The sequence below is a fragment of the Martes martes genome (assembly GCF_963455335.1).
Source record: "Martes martes genome assembly, chromosome: 2".
In the NCBI taxonomy this organism is placed as follows: domain Eukaryota; kingdom Metazoa; phylum Chordata; class Mammalia; order Carnivora; family Mustelidae; genus Martes; species Martes martes.
This window is the reverse complement of record NC_137889.1, coordinates 88708169-88727796: the sequence shown is the minus strand read 5'-3', so window position 1 is coordinate 88727796 and position 19628 is coordinate 88708169. Positions and strand designations below refer to the sequence as shown.

Genomic DNA, 19628 nt, shown 5'->3' with positions numbered 1-19628 from the left:
CCCAGAATCCCCTTCCTTGCGTGATTTGCCTTAGAGTTGAAAAAAATAGCCCAAGCATGAGATTTGGTAGGTAGTAGAGAAAGAGCAGTCATGCTCTGGAAGAAACACACAGAGAGGTTTGTATATGTTGGTTGTCCCCACTCTCCCCTATACCAGTGGCGGGTTCTGTATGTTCTTGCTCTTGCCTGGCCCATACCTGGCTCTTCTCTCAAGTGCAGGCCCTGCTGACCAGCAGTGACTCCTGGCTGGGCCGTTCCACCCCCACAGCTGAAGCGCCTGGCTTCTCAGTTGGCTTTGTAAGCTCCATCTTGTCCACCTCTGCCAGCACTAAAGGGGGGGGGGGGCGGTGACTTTTCCCTGATCCTTCAACTTCTGCTTTTCCCTTAATTCTCCTGCTTCTTCAACAATAGTAGGTAGAAGTCATTATCGCTTTTAGCATATAATGAATCCTCAATAAACATTTACTAAACAAATAAAATCCTAAAACAAACAAACAAACTAAAAGGGGCGCCTGGGTGGCTCAGTGGGTTAAGCCTCTGCCTTTGGCTCAGGTCATGATCTCAGGGTCCTGGGATGGAGCCCCGCATCGGGCTCTCTGCTCTGCAGGGAGCCTGCTTCCCCCTCTCTCTCTGCCTGCCTCTCTGCCTACTTGTGATCTCTCTGTCAAACAAATAAAATTTTAAAAACAAAACAAAACAAAACAAAACTAAAATAAACATTTACTAAATGATCTTTTGTTTACAGAAAGAAGTAGAGAAAGAAAGAAACTATTTGGGGCATCTGGGTGGCTCAGTTGGTTAAGCGTCTGCCTTTGGTTCAAGTCATGATCCCAGGGTCCTGGAATCGAGTCCTGAGTCAGGCTCTCTGTTCAGTGGTGAGCCTGCTTCTTCCTCTCCTTCTGCTGCTCCTCATGCTTATGCTCTCTCTCTCTCTCTCTCTGTCAAAATAATAAAATAAAATAAAATAAATAAATAAAATAAATAAAATATTAAAAATAAACAACAAGAAAACCAACTCATTGAACTGGCCTAGATGCCAGATGGTGGAGATTCTCTTCACAATTTTGACTAAGAGGAAAAGGTGCTTTCCAAACTCTTATTACTTATTTCTTAAAATAATTCCACAAGGCATATTCCTTAAAATAAGAAAAAAAAGAGGCACAGTTGAAATAGAGAAATGAAAGTAGCATACTTAAGATCCTGGGGCAAAAGAGGAAGTAAACCAAAATTAGAACTTGTGGTTATGTTTTCCCGAGCTTACAACTGAAGTTTGGTTAGCAGCTCATTAAGATTTATCTTCCCTACTTTATCACACCCACTTTTGTTCACCATGACCTCTTCTGCACCTTGCAGAAACATATGTATGTTTCTCTAAACATCACCAGGAAAAAAATATATCAAAGTTTATGGAAGTACTTGTTGAAAGTATGGTTCTTCAAAGAGGAATATATTCAAGTCAATTTAAAAAATATTTATTGAGCATCTACGTGTAAGAAAACTTAGACTGCAGGCCAAGTAAGGATGAATAGAGAGTCAATGTGCTGCGGTGTTCCCATTGGAGAAAGATTATAAAGATTCTTTGGTGTGGAACCATTGTTGGTTATTACTCAAATCCTGTTCTCAGTACCCTGTCTCTTTCTCATTCCTTAGGTGAGTCTTGGGGTTGTGGTTTTCCATGAACATACACCCAAAGTAGCTTAATGGGATTTAGCAGAAAGAGGTCCTCCAGGCCTTGCCCCACCTAAGAGAATATTTTATTATTTCCTAGGCAGGTAGTTCTTAAAATTTACCACTAAACTTTCACCTGGAAAGCCTCTTTAAAATGTGGAATCCAGGTTGCTGGGGAAGCATGGCTGGGTTATAGACACCAGGGAGGTATGTGCTATGGTGAGTGCTGTGAACTGTGTAAGACTCATGATTCACAGATCTGTACCCCTGGGGCAAACAATACATTATATGTTAATAAAAAAAAATACATAGTTATGGAATAGAACGTGGGGAGGATTGGAGAGAAATTAAGAAAATTTTTACTTATTTATAATGAAATTTTGAAGAATGATAATAAGTCAAGGTATCGTAATGTAGTGGTATAATATATTGGGGAAAACACCAAAGTAAAAATTTTGCAGAATTTGTTTCTATCCATATTTCCTAATAAATAGCTGAGTGATCTTAAAAAAAAAAAGTAGAATCCAGGGGTGTCTGGCTGGCTCAGTTGGAGAAGCATGTTACTCTTGATCTCGGGGTCATGACTTCAAGTCTCATGTTGGATATAGAGATCACTTAAAAATAAATAAACTTAAAAAGGATAAAATAAAATGCAGAATCCTGGGCTTCCTTCCTCACACTTCCCCAACAACTCTGCTCCTGCTGATTAAAATTCAGGTTATCTACAGAATTTCTATTTTTCATAAGACTCCAGGCCCTCATCTGATGCAATGGTCTCCAGGCCAGTTTCAGGGAAATGTCCAAAAACACCTGAAAGAGAATCAGCTGGGCACTTATTTTTTTGAAAGCTGATTCTCGATCCCTCTGAATTAGAATTTTGGTGGCAGGGCCTGGGAATATTCATTTTAAATTCATCTCCCACTTGATTTTTACGAATTCCCAGATGCCCTTTGAGAAGAATTAGTAGATCTCCTACTTTATATTTAAAGCCCAGTTTAGATACAAAGTCCTCTGGAGAGAGAAACAGAAAAAAGAGAAGGCTTTCCTTGCTAGTAAACATTGATTTTAGAATCATTCCTTCCTAGCCCTTAGAATCCATTCCCGGCTTATTGCTATTCTAAGTATTTCCTGGGAAAAGTCTGGGTTCCCAAGGTCAGGCAGTTCTTATACCCTCTGAGGTAGGCAGGACTGCTGGTGGGCTCATCTGAGGCAGCCCTGATTTGCAGATCAAGCACAGGCAGGCCCATCAAACAGTAATGGGAGCCACAGAAACACTGGGGGTTGTTAGGCAGTGCCTTCCTAAAGAATGGGGCCAAGGTCTTTCTGGGGCCAACATCAGGACACCTGCCTGCTTCCCTGACCCATCCCATTCTGACATTCCTCATTCCCAAAGCCATGTCTAACATTCCAGATGCCAGTTCTGTAAAACAGGCACTTATCATTCAGATCATTTGAAAAGGGTATGAAGTAGCCGTGGGGAGTGAAACAAGCATCCTGAGATGGATATGGGTTTGAATCTTGGCCTCCCCTGCTTAGCAGGCCTGAGTGTGGACCAGCTACTGAGCCTCAAAGGTAACTGCTGGGAGGGGCCGTGTGAAGTCTGGAAAGCTGGTGTGTGAGAGCAATTGAGAGGGACCGGAGACATGGGACATTCCTCTCTTTCTGACTCCCTAGTTCCTTTCATCCTCATTCATTCCTCCTTATTCCATCTCTCACCCTCCCTGCTCCAGACAGCTGGACTGGCTTGTAAATTTGAGAAGGCTTTCTTCAGCCCCTCCCCTCTTCACGTTGTGGAGGACTCTGCTTAGGCACTACTTGTTCTCACTAGCCTCCCATAACCAGAGCAACTTCTTGGTCATCTTTGCTGTACCCCAACCTGCTCCAAGGACTGACAGGGAACATTTGCCGAGCACCAGGCAAGTGCCAAGTGCCAAGAACTGAAGACACTATAGGAAAAGTGCTTAGGGCAGTGGCTGGCTTATTTAGTAAATTATAGTTATTACTCACCATTGTTTTGTTTCTCAAAGTGAGCCTGGCTGGGGCGCCTAGGTGGCTAAGCCGGTTAAGGGTCTGCCTTCAGCTCAGGTCATGATCCCGGGCTCCTAGGATCCAGCCCCACATTATCAGACTCCCTGGTCAGTGGGGAGTCTGCTTCTCTTCCTCTCGCTCTGTTCCCTATGCCCCCTCCGTGTGTGTGTGTGTGTGTGTGTGTGTGTGCACTCTCTCAAATAAATAAATAAATCTTAAAAATAAAAACGACAAAAAAAAGAGAGACTGGAGAGTAGGTCCTGACTGCTGTTCTGCTCTTTATAGGTGAAAAACCTGAAGCCCAGAAGAAACTAAGTAACTTGCTCCCAATCACATAGCTATGAAGTGGTGGAATTAGAATTTTAACCCAGTCTAGAGACAGCTGCAAAATCCATACTTTTTCAACTGCCATTATTAAGATCTCCGTATGAGGTCTTACATTCAGAACAAATATGGGAAAACTTCAGAAAAAGCTGCTAGCTCTGGAGATGTACACATTTTCATTTTTTTGTGTGAAAAATTAAAGTGCCTTATAAATAACTTCAAAAAAGTCACACAGTATTTGTGGGGAAAGTGACAACACTAAACAAGAATGGAAATCCATTGATAAGCTGCTGACATTGGGTGATGTGTAGATGGAGATTCGGTATGCGCATCTCTTTGCCTTTGCATATTTTTGAAATTTTCTTCATTGAAGAGTTAAAAACCAAATTCATTTCATGTCTGTCCAAAATATGGTGATTGTGTATGGTAGCAGATTATCCGCTACTCTAAATTTGTAGTTGATAGACTTCACATTTTGTGAGGATTCTGTGATTTTTGAAGATTTGGAAGACTAAGTTTTTAGTTTTTAAACTCTCAAAATATGCGAAATTATATTTGCTGTATATTTGTTGTATAAAATAATACAAAATATTTATATTTGTTGTATAATAATTTGTTGTTTAATATAATTTGTTGTATAAAATTTGTTGTGGCCATGACAGCTCTATGGGGAAAGTCTAATTATCTCCATCTTGCAGATGAAACATTGCAGCCCTGAGGGAACTCCCTGGCTGGAGGACTCTTAGCTAGGGGGAGGGGTTTCTGAACTCAGGTGGAATTCTCAGGTCCACACATATTTTGTTGTTTGCCTTGAGGGCACCATGAATACTTATTCATTTTAAGCCTCAGTTGGGAATGATTTTTACCACAAATACGGGAAACCATACTATAGCTTAAGTGGCTTAATCAAAAAAGAGCATTAATATTCTCACGTAATAGGAGATTGGAATGAGGCATTTCAGGCGTGATGCCACCCCTCAGACATGCCTCGGTGGCTCTAGGTGCTTTCCGTCCTTATGCTCAGTCACCCCTGTTGATGCTTTCCCATTGTTACACCTATCTTCACATTGGCAGGAGACAGTGGCCTCACACAACTTTTCAATGCACTTGTGACACAGGAAGAAAGGTCAGGGGCAGTGCTAGGGAATTCTTAAGGGTTTTTCTCTCCTTAGCAGGAAGCAGAATATTTCACAGAGACTCCCAGTAGACTTCCCCTTTGTCTCATTGGCCAGAGCTTTGTCCGTGGTCACTCCTAGTGAGAAGAAAAACTAGGAAATCGAGGATCTAGTAAAGAAGGATAAAATTACTGGGGTTGAATTTGATAAGAGGTTCGTGAGCCTGAGGACACATTAAATCACTGCGAAGTTGAATTATTGCTATTATTTAAAGATATATAGATCTTTACTTAAAGTTTTTTTAGGAACACAGGGGAGAGATTTATACCAAATACCACAGCAAAGTTTCTGAAATACACATTTTAACATTTCTCTATCCCCAGAGTCTCGCTTCTTATATCAGTTACCCTAGCTTCATACTGTCTCTCCAAAAACATGAACACCTTTGGAATTCTTCTTACTACATTCTCTTTCTATTTCTTTCTCCTCTTAACTCTTAATCATTTCCAGATCTTTCCTTATACTTCTCTTTATCTCTTTCTCATGTAGGAGTCATCTAGCCTATTGTGTTAATTACCTATTGGTGTAACAGATTAGTCCCAATTTAGTGGCTTAAAATAGCCAGGTTATCTCACAGATTCTGTGGGCCAGGACTTTGAGGGCAGCTTAGTTGGATGTCTGTGGCTCAGTGTCTCTCATGAGGTTACAATTAAGACGTGTGCAAGGGCTACAGTCATCTAAAAGCTTGACTCAGGATGGAGGATCCCTTTCTAAGATGGCTCACTCATATAGCTGTTGACTTGAGGCCCGACTTCCCCGCTCCATGGCCTTTCTGTAGGTCTGCTCAACATGGTGGCTGGCTTCTCCCAAAGACAGTGATCTGAAGGTAGCCATAGTGCCTTTTCTGACAGAGTCTCTGTGGTCTACACTGTCACTTTTATTTTATTCTATTTGTTAGAAGAGGGTCGCATTCAAGGAGAGGAGACTTAAGCACTCTCACTACACACACGCCCCCCCACACACCCCCACACAAACCATGTTAATTATTAACTATGTTGGGTGGTGGATTATCTCAATCTTGGTAATCATTTTATTTTATATGAGTTTTTAAAATTTTTTCAAATATTTTATTTATTTGAGATAGAGAGTGGAGCGAGAGAGCAGGAGCAGGAGAGTAGAGGGAGAGGGAGAAGCAGGCTCTCTGCTGAGCAGGAAGCCAGATGTGGGGTCCAATCCCCAAACCCTGGGATCATGACCTGAGCTGAAGGCAGAGGGTTAACTGACTGAGCCACCCAGGTGTCCCTTGGTAATCATTTCACACTGTGCATGCATAGCAAATCATTACATTGTACACTTTATTTATTTATTTTTAAAAAGATTTTATTTATTTATTTGACAGAGCGAGGTCACAAGTAGGCAGAGAGGCAGGCAGAGAGAGAGAGAGAGGAGGAAGCAGGCTCCCTGCCAGGCAGAGAGCCCGATGCGGGGCTCGATCCCAGGACCCTGGGATCATGACCTGAGCCGAAGGCAGAGCCCTAACCCACTGAGCCACCCAGGCGCCCCTACATTGTATACTTTAAATATATATAGTAATATTAGCCAATTTTCTCTCAATACAATAAAAAAAGAACTTATCTTGGAAAATCAAGCAGATGGAAAAAGAATTAAGGAGTAAAATTCACAGACAGTTTTATCATTAGGAAGTCAGTGTTTAAGCAAGTCCAAGAAGTTCTACACTTTGAAATAATTTCTCTTAAATCCTGAATTTAAGTAGATTGTGATTTAATGTCTATGGGGGCTTATAGACATTCTCATTTTAGATTTTGGCTTAAAAAGGGCATCTTAACTCTTTCAAGATGACTTTAACAACTGACAGAAAGGGTGGTGATAATTTCTTTTTCCACATTTCTCTAAGCTGAGAATGTATATTTTTCATAATTGACGTACATCTTCACGGGAAAAGAAAGCTTTACTTGTTTTACTTTTTGTATTGAACAATAACTGACATACAATATTGTATTAGTTTCAGGTGTGCAACTTAGTGACTTGATATTTATATACACTAAGAAATGGTCACCATGGTACATCTAGTTACTATCTATCACCATATAGTTTTTACAATATTATCGACTATATTCCCATTGTTGTACTTCTAATCCCTGTGGATCATTTATTTTATAACTAGAAGATCATTAACCTTCCTCTCTTTTTTTGTTCACACCCCCTGTTCTCTTCTTCTCTGGCAACAAACAGTTCATTCTCTATATCTGAGTCTGTTTCTGTTTTGTTTTGCTTCTTCATTTGCTTTATATTTAGATTGCACATATAAGTGAAATCATGTGGTATTTGTCTTTGTATGAGTTATTTCACATAGCAGAGTACACTTTGGGTCTTTCCATGTGGTTGCAATTGACAAGATTTCATTCTTTTTAATGGCTGTGTAATATTCTATTTTTTAATGTATACATATATATGTATGTGTGTGTGTGTGTGAGTATACATACCACATCTTTATCCATTCACCTACTGATGGACACTTAGGTTGTTTCCCTATCTTGAATATTGTCAATAGTGCTGCAATAAACATAGGGGGTGCATATGTCTTTTTTAGTGTTTTCATTTTCTTTGGCTAAACATCCAGAAGTGGAATTGCTGGATCATATGGTATTTCTATTTTTAATTTTTCGAGGAACCTCCATATTGTTTTCCATAGTGGGTACACCAATGTACATTCCCACAAAAGAGTTTCCTTTTCTCCTCTTCCTTGTCAACACTTGTAATTTCTTATCTTTTTTCCCCCTTGTCTTTTTGATACTAGCCATTCTGACCCTTGTGGGGTGATACCTCATTGAGGTTTTGATTTGCACTTCCCTGATGGTTAGTGATATTTAGTATCTTTGTGTCTGTTGGCTATCTGGATGTCTTCTATGAAAAAATGTGTATTCAGAGCCCCTGTCCATTTTTTGGAGAAAGATTTATTTATTTCTTTATTTTAGAGAAGTTGGAGGGAGAGAGGGAGGGAGTGAGAGTCCCAAGCAGACTCCACCTTGAACGCAGAGCCCAACACGGGGCTTGATCTCACAACCCTGAGATCACAACCTGAGCCGAAACCAAGAGTCAGATGCTTAACCAACTGTACCACCCAGGTGACATTTCTGTCCATTTTTTAATTGTACTGTTTGTTTTTCTGATATTGAGTTCTATGAGTTCTTTATATATTTTGGATGTTAGCCGTGTATGGGATATATATAATTTATAAACATCTTTTACCATTCAGTAGACTGTCTTTTTGTTTTGTTGATGGTTTCCTTTGCTTTGCAAAAGCTTTTTAGTTTGATGTAGTCACAATAGTTTATTTTTGCTTTTGCTGTTTTTGCCTCCGGAGATAGATCCAAAAATATATTGCTAAAAGTGATGTCACAGAGTTTACCTCCTATGTTTTCTTCTAGGAATTTTATGGTTTCAGGTCTTACATTTAAGTCTTTAATTCATTTTGAATTTATTTTTGTATATGGTGTAAAAAAGTGGTTCACTTTCATTCTTTTTGCATGTAACTGAAAAACTCTAAAAGAGCTTTTCTTACATATGGGGGGAGGGGGAAAGGAGGGACAAATTTTAGACTATGGGGTCAATCACAAAGCTTTGCATACAGAAAGTGCTCAATAGAGGTGTGTTAAATTGGCTTGAATCTAATTGAATGAAAGCTTATGAAGAACTATGAACCACTGAGATGAATAAAATTAAAAGGGCTATATGGATATCATAAGCCAGGGATATAAATCTTTAAAAAAAGAAGGATAGGGCAAATAAACTTTATATCCTATATGAACTTTAATGAATTCTTTTCTGTTTACTTATTTTTAAGTAATATCTCTGCCCAACATGGGGTTTGAACTTCAGACCCCACGATCAAGAGTCACATGTTCTACCTACTGAACCAGCCAGGCACCCTGAACTTTAATGAATTCTTTACATAAATATGTCAAAATACGAAATAGGTAAATTTATTAAAAGTCATTTGCTAACTAATTAACACTGTTAACTAATTAACTAATTAGCACGGTAATTACGTGAAAGATTTAGATTCATGCAATCAATCATAAAAATATTTTGGGGTATTACTGGTTTGGTTTCATAAATGACACAAAGGCTTGGACACTTTTCATATTTTTTCCTTTTTTTTTAAATTTGACAGAGAGAGATCACAAGTAGGCAGAGAGAGAGAGAGAGAGAGGAGGAAGCGGGATCCCTGCGGAGCAGAGAGCCAGATGCGGGGCCAGATCCCAGGACCCTGGGATCATGACCTGAGCTGAAGGCAGAGGCTTCAACCCACCGAGCCACCCAGGCACCCCAGACACTTTTCATATTTATAAAGGGTCTCTAGCCTAGGTTTTCTTTATTCCTAGTTAGACCTCTTCTATCAAAGCATATCACCTCTTCATCTGGTATGTATTTCCTCAGGAAAAATCTCAATTGATTAGATTTATTATTTACCTGAAAAGTCAATAAAATGTGACTAATTTTAACAAATATTTAATGAATAACTGGAGATCTCATCTTAATTTTCTAATTGTTCCTACTTTCCTAGTTATTATAAGTTAGCATGAAATTGAAATCCAACTGGACTAAAGTAGATAAATCCTTTGTTTAAATTAGTACTTTGTAAGGTGACATTGTAACACTCCAAAGCCCTCGTATATTATGATGTGTAAAGAAATACCTTTCTTCCTGTTCTTACAACTTATGCCTTATGCCTGTACAGTGGAGCAATTCCAGTGTAGCTGTCGGAGGCTAGCTATCCTGATGTGACCTGCTCCATGGCAGATGCAGGTTCATGGTGTCTGCCAGGGAGTCAGTCAGGAAATCCTTACTGCTCTAGATTTTGTCCTGGGGAGAATCCTAGGCTGTAAATCTCATGCCATAGTCTTGGATTAGGGAATAGATTCTGACCTGCTTTGCCTCCCAAAGAACAGGAGTTTATCAATTGGGCACCTGGGAAATTGTAATTTATATCTCTAAGGAGAGCAGAGGAGTCTGGACAACTAGCTGTGGCTATTATTTTCTGTATGTACAGAAACCTACTCTGTTGGGGGGCCTGGGGGGCCTGGGGGGCTCCAGTCGGTTAAGCGTCTATCTTTGGCTCAGGTCATGGTTCCAGGAGCCTGGGATGGAGCCCCAAGTTGGGTTCCCTGCTCAGCAGGGAGTCTGCTTCTTCCTTCCCCTCTGCTGCTGCCCCTGCTTATGCTCTCTTTCTCAAATAAATAAATAAAATCTTAAAAAAAAAAAAGAAAACTATTCTCTCAATTTCAAATAAAATGGGCAGGTTGTCAATGTTATTGTAAAGATGCAATGGACATTTCAGAGACAGAGGGATATATAATTCAATCAGGGGATCCAGAGAACTCAAAGGAGGTATAGGTCAGGAGTGAAATTGACCTGGGCTAAATTAGGTTCTGCAGTTTATTAGTTGTGTAATTGTAAGCAAGTCATTTAGTAGCCCTATAAACCCTTTTCTTCCTTAACTGTCCTAGGGAAACTATTATCTTCTTCTCCATTAAACTGTGAGGTTCAGATTGCAGGGAGAAGAATGATTGCTGGCATGTAGTAGGTGCCCGAAATATTTTGTTAATCTATGTATGATGAGAAATTAAAAGAATATTTGAAAAGGGCAGTTGCAAAAATATTTATAAGTTTATATCTTAAAACCTTGCCTTAATTACAATTCTGGGAGAATGTACAGTATGGTACAGAGAAAAATATCAGAATTGCATAGTCTTGGGTCAAGTTCTGTGACTTTGGAAAATTTTTCCTGCTTGAGGTGCCTCAGTTTTTACTTCTCTAATATCCCTAAAAATCACACCATTAAATTTATAATAGCATCTATGGTTGTGATAATTAGGTGAGGCAATGTGTAGGAAGTACCTTGAACAGTGCCCCAAATGTAGTAAACACACTACTATTGCTTTTCTGTTGTTACAAGATTGTTAACCTCGTCTCTTTGCATACCTGTTTGTACCTCAGTTCTAACAGTAGGTGGCAGCAATGCTCTCTTAACCAATTTGAACGAACCCTGCCAATTTTTTGGAATAATTAGTGAAGGCTCACTGTGTGTAGGGCACCAGAAAAGCAGGGGGATAGAGATCATAAAGAAAAGAATGGAAGGGAGGAGGAGGAAAGAAGTAACAGGGGGTGGATGGGAGACAAAGAAATGTTTAGAAATGATGTGATAATTCGAAAGAAAATACTAAAGTAGTCTTTATGGGGGTGGAGCAAGAACCAGATCTCTATTGGATATCTTTCTACCTTATAGGATTTAATGTTATTTTTTAAAAAATATTTTATTTATTTATTTGACACAGAGAGATCACAAGTAGGCAGAGAGGCAGGCAGAGAGAGAGAGAGAGAAGGAAGCAGGTTCCCTGCCGAGCAGAGAACCCGACGTGGGACTCGATCCCAGGACCCTGAGATCATGACCCGAGCCGTAGGCAGAAGCTCAACTCACTGAGCCACCCAGGCACCCTTGTTATTTTTGTTTTTAAAGACATGTGGGAGAGTGGTACTTACCACATATTTTCTGTGTTGACAATTTTTAAGTCTCTCTTAACTGGTCCTAGATGAGATTTTAGCTGCCCAGAAGGAATCTATAAAGCATAAGATGTTTTACCCTTCATTTTTATCAAATTATTAATCTCAATTATAAAAATATGGCTATTTTCCTCTGTGTAAAATACTCCTTCTACAATAATACACTTAGTGTATATTAGTTATCTGCTGCTCTGTAACAAATAGTCTAAAGGTGGGTGGCTTAAAATGATAAGCATTCATTTTCATATTTTCTGAGGGCCACGAATCCTGGAGTGGCTTAGTTAGGTGGTTCTCACTCAGGGTCTCCCATGAAGTTTCAGTGAAGACATCAGCTGGGGCTACAGTCATCTGAAAGCTTGATGGAGGCTTGGAGGATCTGCTTCCAAGCAGGCTCACTCACATGGGTGGTGGCAAGAGGCCTCAGCACCTCACCAGTTGTTGGCTAGAGGCCTCTATCCCTTTGCCTGTGAGTTTCTCCATAAGGTGACTTGAGATTGCCCTAACATGGCATCTGATCTCTTCTAGGGTTAGTGATCCAAAAGACACCACAAGAAGGGAGCCACAATACCTTTTATGACTTGGTTTCAGAAGTCATACTCTGAAACTTCTACTGTATTTGTTCAAAATGAGTCACCTAGGAAGTAACTAAACACCATTCTCAGGAATCATACACATATACAGGAAGTGAGGTTCAAAAATGGAGAAATCACAGGCTGTCTAATCTCTCTCAGTGGGGCCCTGGACATATATATCATCCTCTCCCTGGAGCTTAATTTCTTCCTCCATATAAAGAGAACAGCCATAGCATCTTGAGCCACAACTCTAAAGTGGCCCATCTCTGCTCCATCTAGGTGTGATTTCAGTTAACAACTTGGTCTCTATTTTTTCATCTCTAAAATGAAATGATCTTAGACAGTGGCTTTCACACTTTTTAGACCCATTGTGAGAACTATATTTTATATTGAAACTGCATACATGCAGGCAAGAAAAAGAGTCTATATGGATAACAAAAAAAGTAAGTTCCATAAAACAATTACTTATTCTCATGATGTAGTCACATTCACTAGCCTCTGCCCCATTCTATGTTAATTTGTTTGAAAAAAATTCAGTTCAAGATCTACCACACTGATGTTATAGCCCATTGATGGGTTCAACATTCCTTGTGTTAAAAGCTAACACCCACTCTCACTCTTTGAGGCTCCTTTTTCAATGGTATTAGAACAGAAATGTTAAAGAGTGAAGGAGTTCTCACCTTCTAGTTTTGGGGAAGCAAAAGCACCTTCAAAGGGGGTTCAAGCCTACCAGCCTATCCTAATTGGACAGGAGCTAGTATCAGAGGCATCTTGTTAGGGTGGAAAGGGTATGGTGTTTAGCTTCAAAAGCTGGCCCTGTGACTCATGAGCTCTGCCACCTCAGGCAGTCCCTTAACCTGAGTTCATTCCTCCCTTCCATAATTGGAATAGTAAGTATCCCTTGCCTATCTCATAAAGTTGTTAGTAGGCACAAAATGAGACTATTAGTCACTTACCATGTTGGCAGAGAAATGACAGACATGATCTTTAATCCTCACAAGGACCCTGCAAGATACAGAGTATGACACTTGTTTTACAGATGGAGAAATTGAGGATTAGAGAATTTACACGGGCAAGACCTTAAAGTTAGCGAGTGGCAGAGTGCCAAGCCCGTTCTGACTTCCAAGACCTATGGGAAGGAGGCAGGCTATCTTCATTTGACGTTTAAGTGGTGGCCATCGGACGTATTAAAATATAGATTCATCCTGAATCACCTCAGTGTAATGACTTCAGAAACTGGTCCATGAGTCTACCTTTTCTAATCTGTCATGTCCTGACTACGACAACACGTAACTTATCACAGGTAGGCTTGGGGCTTTTTCGCGTTTCTAGCTGCCTTGACCCACCAGGGACAGCGAACATTGACAATACCGCCTCGCTCACACTGAACACGTCAACACTGAGCACATTTCTTTAAGCGGTACCCCCAAATGGTCCCCACAACTAATTCCCGGGTCGCCTCAAACTCCCTGACATTTAAAAGTGTCATTTTCAGAGAAAGGCCTAGCTTACATCTCTTTCGCTCCTAAGTTTTGTTCCGTCAAGGGTGTGCGAGCCTTGGCCGCTTAACCCGAGGGCCTCCGCAGGACCCCGTCCCGGGCTTGGCTCCCCTAGCCCCCGGCGGGCGGGACTGGCACCACAAAGCCCTTTATTGAGGCCTCTGCGTGACGCGAGGCACCCCGCTCCTGGGCGCTGCCCGCAACTCGGGAGCGAGCAGGAAGAAGGTGTGTGCCCGCGGCGCGGGCCCGCAGCTGTGCGCGGCCATGGGCGCCTAATCGGGCGCGCGCTCCGAGACCAGCGAGAGCGGATAATCAGGCGCGGGCGCCCGCTCCCCCTCCCCGGATCCCAGAGACCCGCCCTCAGGCCCCGGCTGACTGGGCGTGCCGGCCGCGCGTCGGGTGGGGTTGGGAGGAGGGGCGGGGCGCCGGCGTGGGAAGGGGCTCTGGGAGGGCCCGCTCCTCCGCCCTCCGCCTCGGGCTCTGCAGGCGGCCGAGGCTCCACAAGCTTCCTGGAGCGGAGTCCCGCTCCGAACTGCGCCCCGGGGCGGCGGGGAGGCTTGCCCCTCCGAAGGGTGCTTGCGAGGCGGGTGGAAGGGGTTCGTACGGTGGGCCGCTTCCGGGTAAGCTGAGATTTCGGAAAAAGGGAAAACCCGGGAAGGTCAGCATTCCTTTAAAGGGCTCGGGCGGGGAACGGGAAGTTCCCGTGTCCGCAGAGCTTTTCGTCGCTTAACGTTGCCCAAGTCAGACACGTTTGGGTGCGGTGTTGGAGCCAGTTTGGCAGGTTGGGCAGTGACGGAATGCTTTTTCTTGGCTTTTTCTCCGTCCTCGGTAAGAAAGGACCAAATGAGTTCATGGAAAATGAAAGAGAACACGGTTGTACCTTAGGGGTTCAGCTTCAAGGAATATTTATTTGTTAGGAATGTTCTGACATCCAGAAATGCTCTTTCTAAATCTTTTTATTGTGTGGGTATTAAAGTGAAAGCCATTAATTCTGTCAGTTGCAAACATTACAGGTAAAGCGAACAGAGTATGCCAGTCATTCCATCAGGCACCTATGTTAGGAAATTGGACCGTGGTGATTCACCATGGCTTACGGCTTGCCAAGAAAGAACACAGTGAAAACCATATTGCGGGGCAGTTGTTATAACGTGTAAGTGTTTTCATCACGGTGAGCATTGACTGGGGGTCGGGAGTGTCCTTGGTAAAATAAAAGTATCGGAAGCCTTATGTTCCCCATTAGATACTGGGCTAGGCGTTTTCAGTTATCTGAATAGTGATTTTTTTTTTTTTTAAAGGGAAATGCCTTTTTTTTTTTTTTTTTAAAAGATCTTTACTTTTTTATTCGACAGAAAGAGATCACAAGTAGGCAGAGAGGCAGGCAGAGAGGTGGGGGGGAAGCAGGCTCCCCGCTGAGCAGAGAGTCTGATGTGGGGCTCCATCCCAGGACTCTGGGATCATGACCTGAGCCAAGGCAGAGGCTTAACCCACTGAGCCACCCAGGCGTTCCTAAAGGGAAATGTGTTGTTGTTGTTGTTGTTTTTTTTTCAAAATCACACAGTCATGAAGTAAACATGTGACAGGGATGGAAGTCTGTGTTCTTACTCGGAAGCAATATCTACTACTGTCAGCTACATTAAAATTCCTCTGTAGAGAGTGTAAATCTACCTAAAAATGTCTTCGTGTCAGGTATATCTTTTTCCCCCTCCTTAGGATTTTTTTTTTTTTTCAAATTATTTACTTGAGAGAGAGTGACAGGGAGAACGATGGAGTACAAGCAGTGGGGAGCTATGAACTTTGCTCCCTCTCCCACCATATCTTGTGTAGCCTAATGGGTAAGACCTCAGATTCTAGAGTCTGACTTTCTGGGTTCAAATCCTAAACCCATGAGCACAACAGCCTTGTGATCTTGAGCAAGTTGTTCTACTCCTGTTTCCTAATCCTTCAAATGAGCATAATAATAGCACCTGCCTACCTCACAGGGTTGCTGTGGCAATTAAAAGTGTTCATATATGCAAACTGATTAAAATAGTGCCCAGCATACAGTAAATGCTAGATAAAAATTAGGTGTTTTATTCCTCATCTTTCAAAATCAACATGTAAGGATAAACCTCATTCTTTCATTCTGTGTATGTACCACAGTGTGTTTAACCAGGCTCTTCCTGATAGACATTAAGGCTATTTTGTGAGATTTTTTGGACAAAGAATGTTTCAGTGAACATTCTTATAAATACATCTTTGTGCCCTTGTTCAAATGCACTTATAAGAATTGTAGACTTCAAGTCCCTCCTTGAAGTTAGATGATGAAGTGGCAAGGAAGCTGGAAGAGGAAAACAAGTAGACCCATGTACAGAACACTCTCATTTCCCTGATTTGTACCAAAGCAGGTCTTCTACCTTTCCTAGTGCGTATGAACTCATATAGACTCTATGAGATGAGAATCATGTAGTTGATATTTTAAATTTCCAAACTAGAACATATAAAACAAATCATTTGAAGTTCATGGTGATTATTTTTAGTATTATAGTTTGGGATTTCCTCCCCTTCTCCAGTTTTCTGAGGATTCTCTTGGTACTAGTGCTTCTAAATAACTACTCCTAGGCTAAGTACCAGCTCTGGTTCTTAATTAACTTCTGAGTCTCTGTTTCTTTGTCTACCTGCATGGTGGTTATAAAGATTGAAATAAGATCACACACTCAAAGCCTTTGTGTATGTCAAGCACCCTGCTCAATGCTTGATTCTTCCCCTTTTCCCTTCCCTAATATGACCCTAGTAGTGATCAGCCATAAAAGACTAGGAGCGTACAGTTCTTCTCTTTTTTTTTTTAATTTAGGATTTTATTTATTCATCTGTCAGAGAGAGAGAAAGAGCACAAGCAAGGGGAGAGGCAGGCAGAGGGAATAGCAGGCTCTCCACTGAGCAAGGAGCCTGATCTGGGACTCAATTCCAAGATGCTGAAATCATGACCGGAGCCCAAGGCAGATGATTAACCAACTAAGCCACCCAGGCATCCCTGAGCATACAGTTCTTAATCACATCCTCTTAAAAGAGATGGAAAGATTGGACTGACTGCAGGGAGGCTATTTTTGAGCAAAACTTCCTGCCATAAAAATTCATAATTTTTCAATATATCTCTATGTTTGAATATATGTATGTATGTGTGTGTGTGTATATATATATATATATATATACATATACATATTACATTATACATTTATTTTATTTTTAAAAAGATTTTATTTATTTATTTGACAGAGATAGAGATCACAAGTAGGCAGAGAGGCAGGCAGATAGAGAGTGGGAAGCAGGCTCCCCACCAAGCAGAGAGCCTGATGCGGAGCTCCATTCTAGGACCCTGGGATATGACCTGAGCTGAAAGGCTTAACCCACTGAGCCATCCAGGTGCCCCTACATTATACATTTAATGTAAGGCTCTTTCTCCTGGCTAAATATGCAACTCTGGAAAATCCTGAAATCTCCCCTTAAGCGAAAATGTCTAGTGGAAAATAGAACTGAGAATTAAGATATCTTCTGAATATCCCACAATAGATGCTCAGTAAATACTTTTTGAATGAATTAATGAATTTTTGCTCCAGACAGGAACCTTGGGAACTTGCGCTGCTTACAGAGACCTGGTACACGAACCTAGCCAACATCAAGGTGCCATTCTTGGGAGAAATTTCATTTGGTAGTCCTTTACACCTCAAAAAAACTAAAACCATTAAGAATGCTCTGCTTCCTTCTGCAGAATGTAAGTTCTATAAAAGCTACTTTAGCAAATAGCAAATTTTATGTGTTATTTTGCTTATTATCAGAGAAATGTTTAAATGTACTCATCTACACCATATCCCTCATCTATGTAGCCCTTCTTGTTTAGTATCGAAGAATGTGGATTTTGCCGTGTGATTCAGTGTTCATTTTTAACAATATTATGTCTGGTGAAAAAGGTCGTTGGATTGCTCCATATATTTTATTTTCCAGCTGTGAAACTTGAAAGGGAGTATGAAATGAAGCGCTTGAATCGCCTGAAATGTCAGGAGAATGTAGCTGAGGAAATTCAGCTTTCCCTAAGGGAAAGGCAAGTTGGTTTGAGAAGACCTCTTCCACCTAAGTGATATCATCTTGTAATTGAACCTGTACTCAGGGCTTTCCACATCCAAAGGCAATGAAGGTCTCCAGCCTTTTGCTGTGTGAAGTTGGGTGCAGACCTACAAATGTCCACTGGTGGACGAGCCAGCTCCTATGGGTTGGTGGACAGCTCTGACGGATCTTCTGTGTTCCTGCCACTTACTTCTTCCTTTGTACCACACGTGACAACACTGTAAGTAGATGAAAAAGTAGCTGGAATTAAGTTGTTTATGTGATTAGTCATTGTGATTTTTGTAAAATTGCACCAAGGGAGGAGGAAACTCCTTGTCAGAGATGTTATTTTGAATTTGCATCTTTGAGACACCAAAAAGGAGAGAGAAAAATTCTGTTTTTTGTTTTTTTTTAAGATTTTATTTTTCAGTAATCTTCATATCCAACATGGGGCTTGAACTCACAACCATAAGATTAAGAGTCACAGGTTCCAATGACAGAGCCAGCCAGGCATCCAGAGAAAAATTCCTCTAAACATGGTAGACTGAAAAATTTTATTTGGTTAAGAAAAATTTTAGGTTTCATTTCAGTAACTCTTTAGTTTCCAATGTTCAGTAACACATCAATTACTATTCTCATGCCATACTTTATTTTTATTTATTTATCTATCTATCTATCTAGGCTCCATGCCCAGCATGGAGCCCAGTGTGCAGCTTGAACTCACAACTCTGATATCAAGACCTGAGCTAAATCAAGAGTTGGAGACTCATCTGACTGAGCCACCCAGGGACCCCTCTCATGTGGTACTTTTAAAGTGGCAAGTAGAACTTACTTTCTGCTTGCGTTTTCCCAAAAAACCGTCCTTTCGCTTTTGGTTAATTTCGTGTTGTCTCTCTGGGATGTCCTTGGAGCATGTGAAACACACACAAATATATGCAGATGACATGAAAATGCAAAGACCTGATTTTAAGGAAAATGGTTATTTACAGAGAGGTTAGAGAATGGGGACTTAATAAGCTGAAAAATGTTGGACTAGCATAAACCAGTTTTCCTAGAATTTGAATCCAGCATGGCACAGTTGGATATGAAAGTTATATTTGAGAGGTGCCTGGGTGGCTCAGTCACGAAGCGTCTGCTGTTGGCTCAGGTCATGATCCCAGGGTCCTGGGATCGAGCCTGCATCAGGCTCCCTGCTAAGTGGGAAGCCTGCTTCTCCCTCTCCCACTCCCCCTGCTAGTGTTCTTTCTCTCACTGTCTCTCTCTGTCAAATAAATAAATTTTTAAAATCTTAAAAAAAATGAAAGTTATATTTGAGCACAATTTAGTGTTTGTTAGATAAATCAGTAGGGGTTTTGTGTCTTCTGTTATCTTAGTCTCATTCCAAAAGGTCTCATGGCCTTGTTAAGAGTTCATGCTTGACACTTGGTGGCCTTCTTCAGCTCTCAGCTTGGCTGCTTCTAGCGTTGTGACCTGGGGAGAGTTGCTTTATGTCTCTGAGTTTCAGTTTTCTTTCATGTAAAACAGGAATGTTACTGGTACCTACTACACAGTTGTCTTGAGGATTAAATGGAAACTGGTCCATGGTGAGAATTATTCCAGTAGTTATTCTGGTAATCACTGTGAGCATCACTGCCTTTTTACTGCTATAATCTCTGAGTATCAGCCTGACTTTGTTGACCTTTGTGGAGATCAAAAGTCTTGAATTTTCAAGAATTGGGTTTTGTTCTTGTCAATGTATATATACTCACCAGACCATACATG

The 19628-nt window shown here is 41.1% G+C and overlaps 1 protein-coding gene and 1 long non-coding RNA gene across 2 annotated transcripts; one reads left to right on the top strand and one right to left on the bottom strand.

Moving 5' to 3' along the window:
• Window positions 1-700: 700 nt before the first annotated feature.
• Window positions 701-14146, bottom strand: LOC308339264. The gene is made up of 4 exons (XR_013966483.1): window positions 13804-14146; window positions 13248-13296; window positions 11699-11775; window positions 701-937 (listed from the first exon to the last, which is right to left on the bottom strand). It is a non-coding gene; the product is annotated as an uncharacterized lncRNA (long non-coding RNA).
• A 369-nt stretch (window positions 14147-14515) lies between these two features.
• Window positions 14516-17902, top strand: LOC308339263 (uncharacterized protein C4orf36; the record flags this gene model as incomplete). The annotated part of the gene is made up of 4 exons (XM_080797747.1): window positions 14516-14618; window positions 14804-14940; window positions 17384-17538; window positions 17769-17902. The coding sequence occupies exons 2-4, from the start codon at window positions 14876-14878 to the stop codon at window positions 17900-17902; spliced, it is 354 nt and encodes a 117-aa protein (XP_080653873.1). The 5' UTR covers window positions 14516-14618; window positions 14804-14875.
• Window positions 17903-19628: the final 1726 nt, after the last annotated feature.